Consider the following 14,311-nt stretch of genomic DNA (forward strand, 5'->3'; position numbering starts at 1 on the left):
ACTCCAGAAAACCTTTTTTAAAAAAAGTGGAAATTATTGAAAAATGCCGCAGAGAGCTCATTTCTCCACAGCAATTTAAAAAAAAAAAATGCTGCGGAGAGGTTATCGCAACTTTTGAGGGCTGATTTTCACTTTCAGGTTTTTTTTCGAATGTTCTGCTTCAGCCCAGTCATATGTGTAATTATACATTTAACCAATGAACAATTAAACTAAAATAGACCAATTCTTATAAAACTTCAACAATTAATAGCTTGTTTTTCAAAATGGTCTGTGACTAGAATGGGGCCGATCCACTTAGGTTTCTGCTATTTGTCTGATTTGGGATGTGAATAATTAAACAGGAAGATTCACATGGCACCAGACATAATGAGCTGGCCTGTCCTTTTTGGCTCAGCGTAGAGGAGTCTATACGATAGCGCTGAGTGTTGTCTGTCTTTTTCGTCTGTATTCAGTTTCGAAAACAGTGGCACGTTTCTTAACTGCCTGAGCTATGAACTTGAAACTTTGTGCACAGGACCCCCCAGGTCAGGTGACCTCTGACAATGAATTTTGGTCCGATCTGATACTTTACTTGGCCAGAAGTGGAAACTTAAAAAGTGTGATATCTCTAATATGAGTGACTTGTTTTCGATAACATTTTTATGGTACATTCTCCAAGTAAGGATACATCACATGTAATACCGACTTTGGTTTGACCTGTATACTATACATGTAGCATGTTTCTTAACCAGTATGAATTCCTAACCACCAAATATCTATATATGGTGAGCACAATGGCCCCTGGTCGTTTCATTTACCTATCAGTTCAAAATGCAGTTTATCAACTTTTGTCTATGTCTTAATTGGAATACAATAAACAATACTGAGCTATACTAAAATTTTAAAAGCGCTTTTAAATCACTTTTTGGAAAAGTTTCTCTTAAAATTGGGTCGGATGCATCATACAGACATAAAGTTTTTTTCATACTCCTCACTTCTGCCAAAGGTACTTACCGTAGTTGAACTCAGGACATTGGGAATTCAGGATGTGACCAGAACACATTTACCACAAGATAGTGATGTTGCACTACACTAATGCCTTGGACACACTAGCGTTTTATGTGAATTGACTTGTGCATAATTTAGACTTGAATATGCATTGGGATGTCACACTCAAGTCGGTTTGTATCGTTTTCAAACCGCTTTAACGAATATGGTTCTTTAATACGCATCAACGAGGTCTCTTTGGCCAAGCTGCATTGGAATTTGTAGTGTGGCATAATACGCATTAAGGATTGCAGTTGCACTGCGCAGCGTCACTTCCTCTTCCGCTCACCCAGATGATGCAACCTCAGTCAGCATCCCCTGACGTCGACGTTGTCCATTCAACTGAAAATACATAAACATATAATTGTCATAAATTGCTGATAAAAATTATTATTTTCATCATTTCCATCGCAACGGTTTGCTCTCATGGGCACATGCATCTTGGATCGAGCGCGGGAGTGAGTTGAACGGTCTAATTATACATGTAGATGGTGTACAGTTACTCTGCATTCAGCGTGACCTGTTTTAAACCAGAGGGCGTTGTCCAGAAAACAGTTTCAATTTGCCTTCAGTGTGAAGGTAGCACTAATTATCCACTGGGAAGGCCTAGTTAATGCTGAAGAGTAATGCTCTGTTTCAAAAACTCTGTTTCTTAACTGCTGGGGCTACGAACTTGAAACTTTTACACATGACACCCTCAGGTCAGGTGACTCTGACACTGAATTTCGGTCTGATCTGATTCTGGCTTATTTATAAACATTTTGCTTCTAGCTGATAATAGACATTTAAATCGACTTAGAACTGAACGTCTTCTTCTTTGCAGACGTGCTGTCAAAGAGCAGGGTGTGGGGACCGGCGGTACCCGGTCCATCTCGGGCAACACCATTCACCACGTTGAACTCGAGGCTGAGTTAGCGGAGCTCCATCAGAAGGAGGCGGCGTTACTCTTCACGTCATGTTACGTGGCAAATGATTCAACGCTGTTCACGCTTGCGAAGGCCTTGCCTGGTAAGAACAGAATTAAAAATCATTTCTTGATAGTTGGTTTTTCGAAACTCCTGAAAGATGCAGGTTTTCACTCTCCTATTCGTTTTGGCTTTGGCGTTTCTGTTTCTCATAGGCCTATTACATGTTAGATAGATAGTTAGTACAGGCATCCCTCAACCTGCTGAATAGTGTCAACACAGTATTTCAAATTTTGATGCTTATCTTTTTATTGCCATCTCTTGGTCATTTGATTCACGCAAGCTGAACATCGGTCACCAAAACACTGTCTAATGCCGTTTGTGCTGAATTGTATTGTCTTGTGGGTGAAAAATATGGGCATTTAAAATACCTGGGTGACACTACGACATCTTTCTTGCATTTTACATTGTACCTGTAGGCCTATGCCATCATTTTTTCCTAAATTGTGGCATTTTTTTTTCACCTATTTTGTTTGCACCTCGAATAGCTGATTTAACTGCCCGATGTAATTCATATCGCAATTACTAATAGTTTGGCACGGAAATTGGTCAGGTGTGATTTATCTCGCACTTCAGGTGTCTCACTTCTCAATTGCATTTTAAACATGTTAAATGCGATCTAATTACTCTTTAAAATTTAGCTTTTTACTTCATCGTTATGACACCATTTCAGTAGGCTGTGTGAATGACATAAAAAGCACCAAACTATGTAATTGCAGTCAGTGTTGCTTTAATGAATTGACACATTCTTTTTCAGGGTGTCACATTTTCTCTGATGCGGGCAATCATGCATCCATGATACAGGGCATCAAGAACAGCGGTGTGCCAAAGCATATTTTCCGTCATAATGACCCTGAGCATCTCGAAGAATGCTTGAAAAAGATCCCAGTATCGACTCCTAAAATCGTTGCCTTCGAGACTGTCCATTCGATGACTGGTAGGTGGAAGACATCCGTTCTCTTTTTAGCATGCCGTTGGGGAGTGTCAACTGATGAATACTGAATCCAGTGTGCTGATGAATACTGCATGCAGTGTGCTGTCGCTTTGTTAGAGAAGTACATGTATCAGGATTTGTTCATGAGGTCTAATTAAAAGAAAATTACAGGGATAAACTCGGGAACAAATCACTGTGTAGAGGTGGCCCACCTCTGCCCAGAGTAGTTATGGACTTGAAATCAACTGTTTTCATCCATATTTTGTTCTTTTGCAGGCGCTGTTTGTCCCCTGAAGGAACTCAGTGATGTCGCCCACAAGTATGGTGCCATGACGTTTGTGGACGAGGTCCACGCTGTTGGTCTATATGGTATGACAGGTGCCGGTATTGCGGAACGCGATGGCTTGCTGGAGCATATAGATATCATGTCGGGGACATTAGGTGAGTGACTGCGATCATGTTTAAATCTCATGAATAATCAAAAGGAAAGGGCCTATTTTGTGAAAAAGGCAGCAAATTTATAGATAAATGAAGTGACTTCTTGTGACACAAATGTTGATGTTAATCGAATTTAATGTTGAGGATATCTTTTCCAGGAAAAGCTTATGGCAATGCCGGGGGATATATAGCTGGTTCTGCTAATTTTATTGATACCATTAGGAGTTATGCTGCAGGATTCATCTTCACGACTGCCCTGCCTCCGACAATCATTGCTGGAGCATTGGAATCAGTCCGTGTAAGTTTCTTTCTTCAGTGCTTTACATCATTAATTTTGTCTGAGCTTCTAATCTTGTGATGGTCATTATCAAAGGGTAGTATGTAAACACTGAAACGTTTCAAAAGAAACTGGTCAAACGAAACAAGTCAAATAAATGGTCAAAACGTGAAAATGAAAATGCACTATGTGGATGTGTCGTTTTTCAAGGCTCTGTTTTGTATTTTTACCGCATAAAAGCCACAGAAATTCAAACAGAAAGCGATTAATTATAAATAGATTTACCACAGTCCGTTCAGCTCTTTCACAATTTAGATAAACCAGTATTTCCCCTCGTAACCTGCCCCAATATTTAGCGCTATCGTATACTTTAACGACAATAACGACGATTTAATGGAACACGTTGAATTGAACATGTCCAATTTTGCCTTGAACTCTTTCGAACGTAGCACTCAGACACGGAGCATCAGCAGATCAGAGGTCATAGCATTATTCATGTTATTCCCCATTTCATCTGGCATTTCCCTGCCCTAATTGGCCGCCATTATTGCCGAATGTGCTGGATCCACTTATTTCATTATTACAAGATGTTCAAAGCATATATTGATGCGAAACTTTAAGACATGATAAGGGTGGTTCATTGAAACATTTCAATTCAATTGTAATTGTTTAATTTTAAACGCCATAACCTTTTGTTATTTCGTCCCCAAAGTGAGTAAGAATCTGTGGCCGCGGCCATTTTCAGTTCAATTACACTGCGTGATCGCAATGCATAATGTACAGTGTTCCGCCAACATGGAAGCCAATTCGGGCAGAGATAATATTTTGAATATTAACTCTGCTTTTGGAGATTGGCACGGGGACGAGGCCGATTTACCTTTTTGCGCTGAAAATGTGGAATACCAAGGCGGGTCGCCGTGTTGCAAACAATTTACCAAATTCATCGCCTAAAAATAGATCTAGACTATCAAATTACGCAAACAGAATTATTGTAATCATTACAACATATCATGAGTATAATTATACGGTAATATTAATTTTTATGCCATATTTTTATTTTTGACTCGTTTTGTTTGACCTGTTTCTTTTGAAACGTTTCAGTGTTTACATACTACCATTATCAAAGGCTTTCCACGTTATGACAATAATTAAATGGTCAGGGTCCATGTTCTCACCTGTTGATAGGATTAAAATACAGACATTATTGACACCTGCATGGTCGGTCACATTGATGAGAATTAGTCAAACAAGTGAGCGATGTCAACATTACAAATTATAGATGTAGGACAAATGATGCTGAAACTGCAAACTGTGGTAGGTGTATGGCATTTACTTACTTGACTTCTTTCTCCAGATATTGAAAGGCGAGGAAGGCAGATGGTTGCGTCAACGCCATCGGGAGAATGTCACGCACTTGCGAAAGATTTTGATGGAAGCAGGTCTACCGGTCGTTCATTGCCCGAGCCACATCATTCCAATCAAGGTAAATCACTTTACAAGCTACTGCTTTGGGTATGTTTTTGTCAGGGTTGTTAAGAATTTGGAACTGGTGCTGACAGTGGACACTATAATCCATACTTTCTTCTAAACTACACAGTGTTAATCTGAAAATATAAGAAGGAAAGTTAACCCCTATTAGGTCCAGAACAAGTTTGATAAACTTTTGATTGAAATGTCTGTCGTGACCTGTTTGAAATTTTTCCGTTTGACTCGCAATATAAATCTTACATGCCAAATTTTCGCGGATGTATTTTCGTGAATAAAACACAAATCTTTTATTGGAGAAACTAAAAGGGATTTTGTAATCTGTCAAAATAAAATTGTCATTGTTTTTAGAAAGTTTTTGTGAATTGCAAAAATAAAAGGAATGAAATGACTGTTTACTGTACCGTACTTCACTTTCCGTGGCAATATTTAAATCATGTTATTCATGTTTTTAACTTCCTCTTGGTTGACAGATTGGTGATGCAGCTCTTTCTACCAAATTGTCCAACGATCTAATCGAGATGACTGGCAACTACATCCAGGCAATCAACTATCCAACCGTTCCGCGTGGTGAAGAAATGCTGAGGATAGCCCCCTCACCTCACCATACAGTGGAGCAGATGAATGAGTGAGTATTGGCAGATACATCTCAAACTTGTTTTGAAGGGGTAAGCCGTTCCTAATCACTGGTGGTCCAGGAAAATCATAAGTGCTGTACACAATGCCAGACATGCAGTTCACAATGCCGTGGTACAGTTATCATACATACGAATTTGTTGAAACTTGGTATTTGTTGTATTTGCATATCTGTCTACAGAACGGCAATGCTGAAATTTAAATTTAGTACATATTTACGCGTCGGCAATTTTCAAAAGGCATAGACCTTAAAAAAATGTAGTGAAAATCTCAGCTTGTGTTAAAATAACATAAGTAGTCGTCAGACTTATTTCAGTGGGGTGTTTCTTTTTCGTTCCAAAGTGGACATTTCTGGGTGGTTTGTTTAACATCTGTTCTTCAAATTTTTCAGACTTTTGAAGGACCTCGTTCACGTCTTCAAACACAACAACATCGATCTGACATCACCAGTCTGCCAGCCGGAGTGCGAGTTTTGCCAAATGCCGCTGAAATTTGACATCCTCACAGCTGTGGAAAATATAAGTTCCGAACTTGCAGAGAGATTTGCTGAGACAAATGGAGGCCTCCTGGTTTCTTCTTCATAAGCTATTTCCCTGAGAGTGACCAACCTAAATAAAGAATAAATCCAAATATTAAGAAATTGTTTGAAAAATCTGGCTTCTTTTGAAAAAAACACAGGAATCATGAATTGATGTTAAGACTACTATTAAGTTTTTGGTATAGAATATTTTTGTTGTGAGGTTTGAGTGATGTACTTAAAGTACTTAAGATATGTGTACCTAAAGATTTAGATACTTTAGAAATGAGCCTTCAGAGATTTTATCGATAGCATGAAATTATGACCTTTCTGTTTAATAGGTTGTCTTCCTAGCCGTGGTATAAAGCTTTCTGCATCTAGGGGCTAAACAAATGCATGGCTTTCCTTATACCATCATATCATCATAAGTTCCTCGCCATGAAATGCTTGTGTTGAGATATTGCTAACTTAGCTTTTACATATCTAACAAATTGCTTTAGCTTGTTTAATAGGTAGAATTAATGTATTGCACAGATATGATTAACTATATATAATAAAGTATTTATCTTTTATGCTTATGCGATAGTTGTTATCTTTCTACTGCTGTTCCTCTTGCTAAATGCACGTGCTTGTAGAAATACATCATCCAACGGCCAGCTTTCTCATGGTTGAGGTATTGCTGTCCATACTTCTATCAAGCTTTTTCCACAATCCTGCTTAAATCGCTTGGGCATCCCGGAGTGCGCTTGAGGATGGAGCAGCTCCAAAGCACATCACCACCCTGTGGAATCGGCAGCACCCTTTCCGGGCTTCTCTTAGGCCGAACAGAATAAATGTATTGTTTCTTGTCGTCGTAACAACCAAACTCAACACAATGCAGCCCCGACCCCCACCCCGCAAGAAAAGTATATTGTGAAATTACTCCACCCCCCCTTCCCCCCCGGACAACTAAAGATCTTTCAACTGACTGAAAGAACTTTGGCCTAAAATCTCAATTCTGCCATGCATGAACCCTTCTTCAATAGGCTGAACATGCTGAATACAATCGATGTAAAAACACAAATGATAAAATAAAAAGTTTTTTTGACCATCCTAACCTTAAGTTTTTGGGCTGTTGCAGGCATCATGACATATATTCTGTTGGGCCTAACCTCTCGCATCATCAACGGCCAGCTTTGCAAGGTTGTGGTCCTCTGTCCATGCTTGCTCTATCTCGGGTTCTGCAATAATAGAGAAGTTAGGATGAATGACTCCAACTCGTCTTGGGGGGGGGGGGGGGGGGAAATTGCAGTCACTTCCAAGACATCTTCAATTTAACCAATTTTGAAGAACAATTTCACACTGATGAACCACCTTTATAAGAATATCTGAACAATTGAATTGGAAGTGTGTATAAGCCGCAAATAATGAAGTCCATTCCAAGTTGGGAGCGGCAGCCCTGACTTCCATCATTTCAAATATTCCGGTGTACAAAGATTTCATAACAATTTGAAAAAGTTCTTCAATTTAGCAAAGTCGAAAGCATTACTATACAAATGTGCGATTTCAGGTACATTGACCTGACACAAATCCACTGTTGCGAAGTGTGTTGATGAAGGGTAACGTGATCATTAAATAAAAAAACAAACCACATCAATTCAGGGCATCAATTCCAATAATGTTTATTTTTCGAGCAATTACTTTGGCCATTGATTTGCCATGGTTCGACTGACGGATTTCCATCTGGATCAGAGAGGGGGGTGAAGATGGAGAGATGAAGTGTCGGTAAATAGCATTTAAAATCGTTCGAATTACAGTTTACTTGTGAGACACAAGCGAGATAAATCAAAACTGACAAATTTCTGTGCATAAATATTGGCACATGAAATACATTGGGCTTTTAAATTGGCTATTCAAGGAAAAACATCAGCGCCAAAAACATACGTCGGCAATGTTGGTGAAAATGACGTCAAAATTTAAGGACATCATGGAGTCGCCCACAGTCGGGCACCTGCGAAAATGACACACTTCGCCTCGACAGTGGTCGTTATGATGCAATATACAATCTTGTGACGTCACACCATGTAAATGGCAGCCACCATGGACCAGTGCGTTTTTTTGGTGGCAATTGCCAGCCAAACATAAATACACCCATAGTAGGCATATGCAACCCGATATCCGCTCAGAAATTTCTGTGGCGTTTTAAATGCTCACTGTGGTTAAGGTGATGAAGAGGAGAGCAGCTCCAATCTAAATCTATTCACTCTTTAAGAATTGTTGCACACCGTTGGGCGTATTGTATACTTTCAGTTTTCTGACTGTGGCGTGGCTATGTGAGGAACCGTGCACGGATTTTCAAAAGTTGGGTTTTATTTTAGGTAGTAAAGTGCATTGAATCCATTGAATTTTGCCATCGAGTGAAATTTTTTTTTTCTGGGGCAACATATTGATGAATATTTCTGTATTTATCTCATGACATTCTACCAATACTTCATCCTTAATTTTCTTCCCACCATCAACTGATTTTGACGCATGGCTTAAGGATCGACTACCTCATCATGATGAGTACTCCAGTGATGGGATTACTCGGGAAGATGCTGCTATTTTAGGTGCTAAAGAAGCTTTATGTTAGCACGTCACTGCCTCTTGAGCTGCTTTCCTATAAATTGCCAACTAGCTGGTTAGTAGGCCACATATTCATCTACTCTTTGGTTTGCGGGCACCAGAAAATTTTAAAAACTCTAAAATTTAGATACAAATGAAAATGACAAGTGAAGTCTGTTAATAAATGTGATCTAATAAAATAAAATAAGTATCAAAAGCTCATGTAATCCACCAGGGCTGAGTTGTTCAAAACCACGTTCGTTTTAACGGCGCTGTTAAGTCTTAACGTGGAAATTTTGTTGGGATTAACTGAAAGAGTAGCGTAACCATAGCCAGTCTCAGGTTGGTTGCTCTAAGGTAAGGGATAACGTGACTTTTGTGCTTTCGAACAACCTGGATGCCAGCTCTTTTACAAAACATTCTCCTATACTGCTGTTAATTGCAAAACATTTGCAGGCACTTTATTTTTGCAAACTGCAAATAATCCTGAATAATGCCTTTATAACTTCTGACCATGATTATTGCTGACATTGTTGGTTTTATTTTCCTGTCTGGTCCAATAAAACTTTGGTTACCTTTCAGCTTCATTGCCCTTCAGCCAAACATCTAGAAAGTGTGGCCTCGCTAGAAATAAACTCAGGTCCCTTGGTTGTGTTACGTTTAATGTGTTCGCTGTTGTGTATTAGAATATCAATGTACGTGTAAACATGCATTATTGCTTTGTCAGAAGAGAATTTTAATCATCATCACCATCATATTTGGTTTTGTCTTTGGAAAGGCCAAGAGCAATAGCATGAATTAGAGTCTGTCGCTATTATGTATTTTTGACGATTCTTTGTGAGCCTCGAGTTATGCAGTGGAATTATCTTTAGCTTTATGCTTACTTTTATAGAAACTCAGTCATACAGATGAATACTGCTATAAAGAGGGGTGAGAGGCAAGACCACAATTGATTTTTTAAGCCTTTTAGCAGTTAAATTGTCAATGTTTGACCGCGACGCATCAAATAATGCGTGCGGTTGTGAATCTGAAATTTAGATTATGTTATTCCGAACAGTCGGGCAAGTAAATGGTGAAAAATAAACTGGTGATTGACCACGGAAATTTTTTGATAATTGACAAATTAGACAGACTTTGATATTTCCACTCTTTTCAGCCAACTGGCAGAAAAAACTCAAAACACGCCCCCTATTACCAAATTAGCAAAAATCGAAATTAATTTTTTCATCAAATAATTTCTTTATATCTGTAGACTTGCCACAGCAAATATTTTTTCAATACCTCTCCAAATATGTACTTGAGAGTTAAAAACGTGCACTCGTCTAATTGATAGGCCTCGACCCTCCAACCTATGAATATTCATTAGTGGTCTTGTCTCGTGAGTGCAATATTTTGAGCTGAGGGGGGCTGAAACCCTTTAAATTTTAAAAATCTCCCAAAAAGGGGAAACTGGAGGGGTAGCGCTTTTAAATTCAGAACGTTATCATTCTATCATTGCTTGTTGATGAAACCTTGTTGAAATAACTTTCTGTGAAATCGCCCATTTGTATAGTGATGCCTTAGACTTTGCTAAATTGAAGAACTTTCTCAAATTGTTATGAAAATCTTTGTACACAGGAATATTTGAAATTCTAATCCGGACAGGTGGAAAACGTGGCATCCTCATGATGATGTCTTTTTTGTCATTGTTGTAGAATGCGTTATCCATGGTCGTATCCCAGAGGGAACGGAAAAAGCGCTACAGCTGAAATACATTTTCAAAATTGAGTGCGATATTTGGAAATGAACCCCCCTTTTGAAAAACTTGGGGACACCCATGGAACTATCTTACTCAAATGATTTCCCTTCGAGCACTACCAGAAATATGTATCTCTATGTAATCTTGTGTAATAAAATCTTATAATGAACAGCGAAACATATAAGGCAACATTGTAAAAAGTATACGCCAGATACCAAGGGAAATTAGGTCTGATTTAGAATTTAATAAACGATAGTATAGAATTTGATTTAAGACCAATTAGGTCAGATCTTAATCAGTTATTAGCTTTCTGCACCAAAATTAATCAGCTGTGTGCTTTTGATTGATTGTGACATTAATATTGGATGAAATTATTACTTGTGCTTTTAAAAATTTGTTTATGTAGTTCGGAGTCTATGACCCATGTTCCAGTATTTTATTTCTTTGGATCAGCAAATTAGATGTTATTATTATAGAGATTGTTACTTTAGAATTGTTTTAACACCTAGGGCGCCGAGTGGTTTAACCTGAATGTCTCTATTTTACTATATGATTGGAGAAAGAAAACCCTATGTCTCAAATGAGTGGTCTAGTAATACATAGCGTCCATTGCAAGCATTGCAGTTCCCTGGTAGTGTACCTGGGGACGCAACAAATTCTAAGGTAAGGTATGGAGTCGACAATCACCACGTGACAATCGCCACATTAGGTGGCCATTTTTATGATGCAACTATAGTGTCATACGATGTCGCATGCTAGACGGGATTGTCCTTTACCTTTATCGCACAATATACACTATATATCTAACTGTACGAACTTTAAAATTACACTAAATATACACTATCTAACTGTACGAAATTAAATTTTTTATAATTATATGTGTAATAACAATATTATGTTGCACTTAAAAATGCAGACAAAACCATGATGCAGACTCAAATATTCTCATGCAGTCATTTTAAAAGAAGTCTTTCATTAAAAAAGCAGTGTCTTTCAAGATCCTTTCCTCTATGGACAGGTACATATAGGCACAGCCATTTTGGCTAGAACTTGAAATCTTAAGGCAATAAGAACACTTTCAAAACAAAGTAAATGTCAAGTTCAAGGGTGGGAATCAGTTCTTTTTTTCCGGAGAACAGACCCGGTGTGCAAGGGATAGTAGTCCTAGGGCTGATAGTCCGTGTAACAATAGCCCGCGTTGCTAAATGTTTTGGTTAGGGTTAGCGGTACAATAGATCATGCTGCTTAATAGATCAAATACAATGCTATCGGACTATGACTCCAGGGGGACTATATCCGCTGTCACACCGGCCCACCCTTAAAATTGGAATTCAATTCATTCTGCAAGAGCTCTAATTGCTTTAGGATTCCAAGTTCCAGCCAGAATAGTCAGGTGCCTATATCTATCATCAACCCTTAACTAACATTACTGGAACAATTCTGTCCAGATGCTTTTTTGGCCTGGCAGAGCCAATAGGTTCCTTGTCATAATGTCAAGCATCGATTCGAGGCCAAATTCAAATTCCACTTGCATCAGTTTGAAAAGTTACTCGAGGGCATTTTAATTTCCATCACATATCAAGGACTAACATTCACTCTTACCGAGTAACAACATGGGCATTGCAATTATCGCACAGACAACAGATACAATTTGAAGGAGTTATAGCCTGTTGGGTAAAAAAAATTCTTCAGGATGCTGTGTTTTGGTGCATCAGAAATTGTACACAAACGTTGTACTTACGGTTTGTGCACTTTCGAATAAGTATTTGTTCATGCCCTACTAAGGAACTCTGAATTGTGGCTCAGACATTTATCTTCACAGTTGTTTTCCATATCGTATTGCCCCCTCTCTCCCCTCCCCACGGCGTAATATACCTTAGGGGCAGTGTGTGCGTTCGTTTATTAATGTGTCTGGTGAATAATGAAAAATAGTGAAATAAATTAATAAGGCATTCAAATTGATAAATAATGGTAATAATTGTATTGAAAAGTTTGTAACAAATGGTAAGACAAACTAATTAGCAAAACTAATTAGCATCACTTTAGCTGGAGACGTACATTAACATAAGACTAGTCTCTTTATATGAAAACATGTAGATTAGTACTGCTATACGCTCAATGCAGTCATAGGCCTACTATATTAAGGATGCTTTTCATAATTGACTGTATGCCTGAGGACATATAGATAGATAGATGAAATAAGAAAACAGATATGCCAAAATTGGTATTGGGAAAACACAATATGGTCTAGATAGATAAAATAAAAAAATAGATATGCCAAAAATGGTATTGGTGTGGGAACCACAAGATGGTCTAGATAGATAAAATAAAAAAATAGATATGCCAAAAATGGTATTGGGAACCACAATATGGTCTTCTTTGTGACAGCTGGGACCCCCTCTACAAAATTTCACAGTTTGTGCCATCAGCTGTTTCCTCAACTAAAATTTCAAAGTTTATGCCATTTTATTAAAATTTCAGTTTGATTGCCATCAACCAAAATTTCATAGATTATGTCATAGGTTTCCTATACTAAAATGTCATAGTTCATGCCATCAACTGTCTCTCTGCAGAAATAATATAACCTATGTAATGTATGCCATGAACGGGTTGCGCATGGTGGGCTGCTGGCAGCGATGTTTGTAACAGGCTGCAACAAGTGCCATCTACATTATGAAAAAATTTGCGTGAAATCCAGGCATTCCGGAAACCGTCAAACGGATCTGACCAATTATTCAGATTCAGTAAAACTACTCAAACAGCAATATATTGCTTCTGTAAAACACACACATATCATGATATAGCTTTTCATATTTCATGAAGAAATCAATCTTGGTGGCACTAAAGTAAATGAATCATTTTGAAATTGTTGCATTTCCTAGCTTTCAGGTGGCTTTGGTCGCGACCTGTGATGGTGCATCTTGACCCGCAATTTATCGACATTGCTAAGCTTCTACGGAGGCAATACTGCTGGAAGTTTAAGTAGGAGGGCTTTGACTTGCGACTGGTCCTGTAAACGGAAATGTTTGCGTATTTTTAATTTTGTGTTTTTTGGGATGAACAAAATGCCTGAAAACAAAACACTGTAAAAAACAAGATGAAATTACTATTTCAGTCTGTTCTCAAAAGGATGAATTGAAATAAAAACACCAAGGGTGCTATTCTCAAATCCACAAATTATAATAGCCACAAATATTTCCCTGTTTACGGTGTGAAGGTAGAACTTGCCAGTTTTTATGCGGCTTGATTTAGGTTGTGATTTCTCACTCAACACAATGTACAGTCCAAATCACAATTGTCATTCCTGAATTTGCGTCATTGGCGCGTCAGTGACGCGCTACCCAGGGTGTAGATGGCGTGTAATATACGCGAAACAGAGAGATGAGCGTGTCATGCGTGCGTCATTGACGAGCTACTCGGCACGCAACCCGAGCGTATGTTGCGTATCGAAGACACGAAGCAGGATGGATGTCATTTCTGATTTGGACTATGTCGTCAGAAAAACAGTGTACGAGAATTACATTTAGATAACAGTCATTGTATGAATCTCAATAAAGCATACGTATACCTCACCTCTGGCTTCATATGATTCAATTAGTTCCTGTCTGTCATTGTTCTGTGCTACAATGAGTTTCACTGGACCTCCTACATGCAAGAGGAGGAGCATGAAGATGACCCTTATCTACTAAACTATGCAAATGATTTCCAAATC

General features: G+C 38.4%; 1 protein-coding gene across 4 annotated transcripts in view; it reads left to right on the forward strand.

Moving 5' to 3' along the window:
* LOC135491719 (5-aminolevulinate synthase, erythroid-specific, mitochondrial-like) overlaps positions 1–14,171 on the forward strand; it is a 28,668-nt gene extending 14,497 nt beyond the window's left edge. For all 4 annotated transcript variants that reach the window (XM_064777775.1, XM_064777774.1, XM_064777776.1 and 1 more), the window contains 7 exons: positions 1,850–2,034; positions 2,749–2,928; positions 3,202–3,366; positions 3,522–3,661; positions 4,995–5,123; positions 5,599–5,753; positions 6,153–14,171. In XM_064777775.1, the coding sequence (XP_064633845.1) occupies positions 1,850–2,034; positions 2,749–2,928; positions 3,202–3,366; positions 3,522–3,661; positions 4,995–5,123; positions 5,599–5,753; positions 6,153–6,345 (1,147 nt within the window). In that variant the 3' untranslated portion in view covers positions 6,346–14,171. The remainder of the gene's footprint in view (positions 1–1,849; positions 2,035–2,748; positions 2,929–3,201; positions 3,367–3,521; positions 3,662–4,994; positions 5,124–5,598; positions 5,754–6,152) is intronic.
* The last annotated feature ends 140 nt before the right edge of the window (positions 14,172–14,311 follow it).

The sequence above is a fragment of the Lineus longissimus genome, chromosome 7 (genome assembly GCF_910592395.1).
Source record: "Lineus longissimus chromosome 7, tnLinLong1.2, whole genome shotgun sequence".
Taxonomy (NCBI): Eukaryota; Metazoa; Nemertea; class Pilidiophora; order Heteronemertea; family Lineidae; genus Lineus; species Lineus longissimus.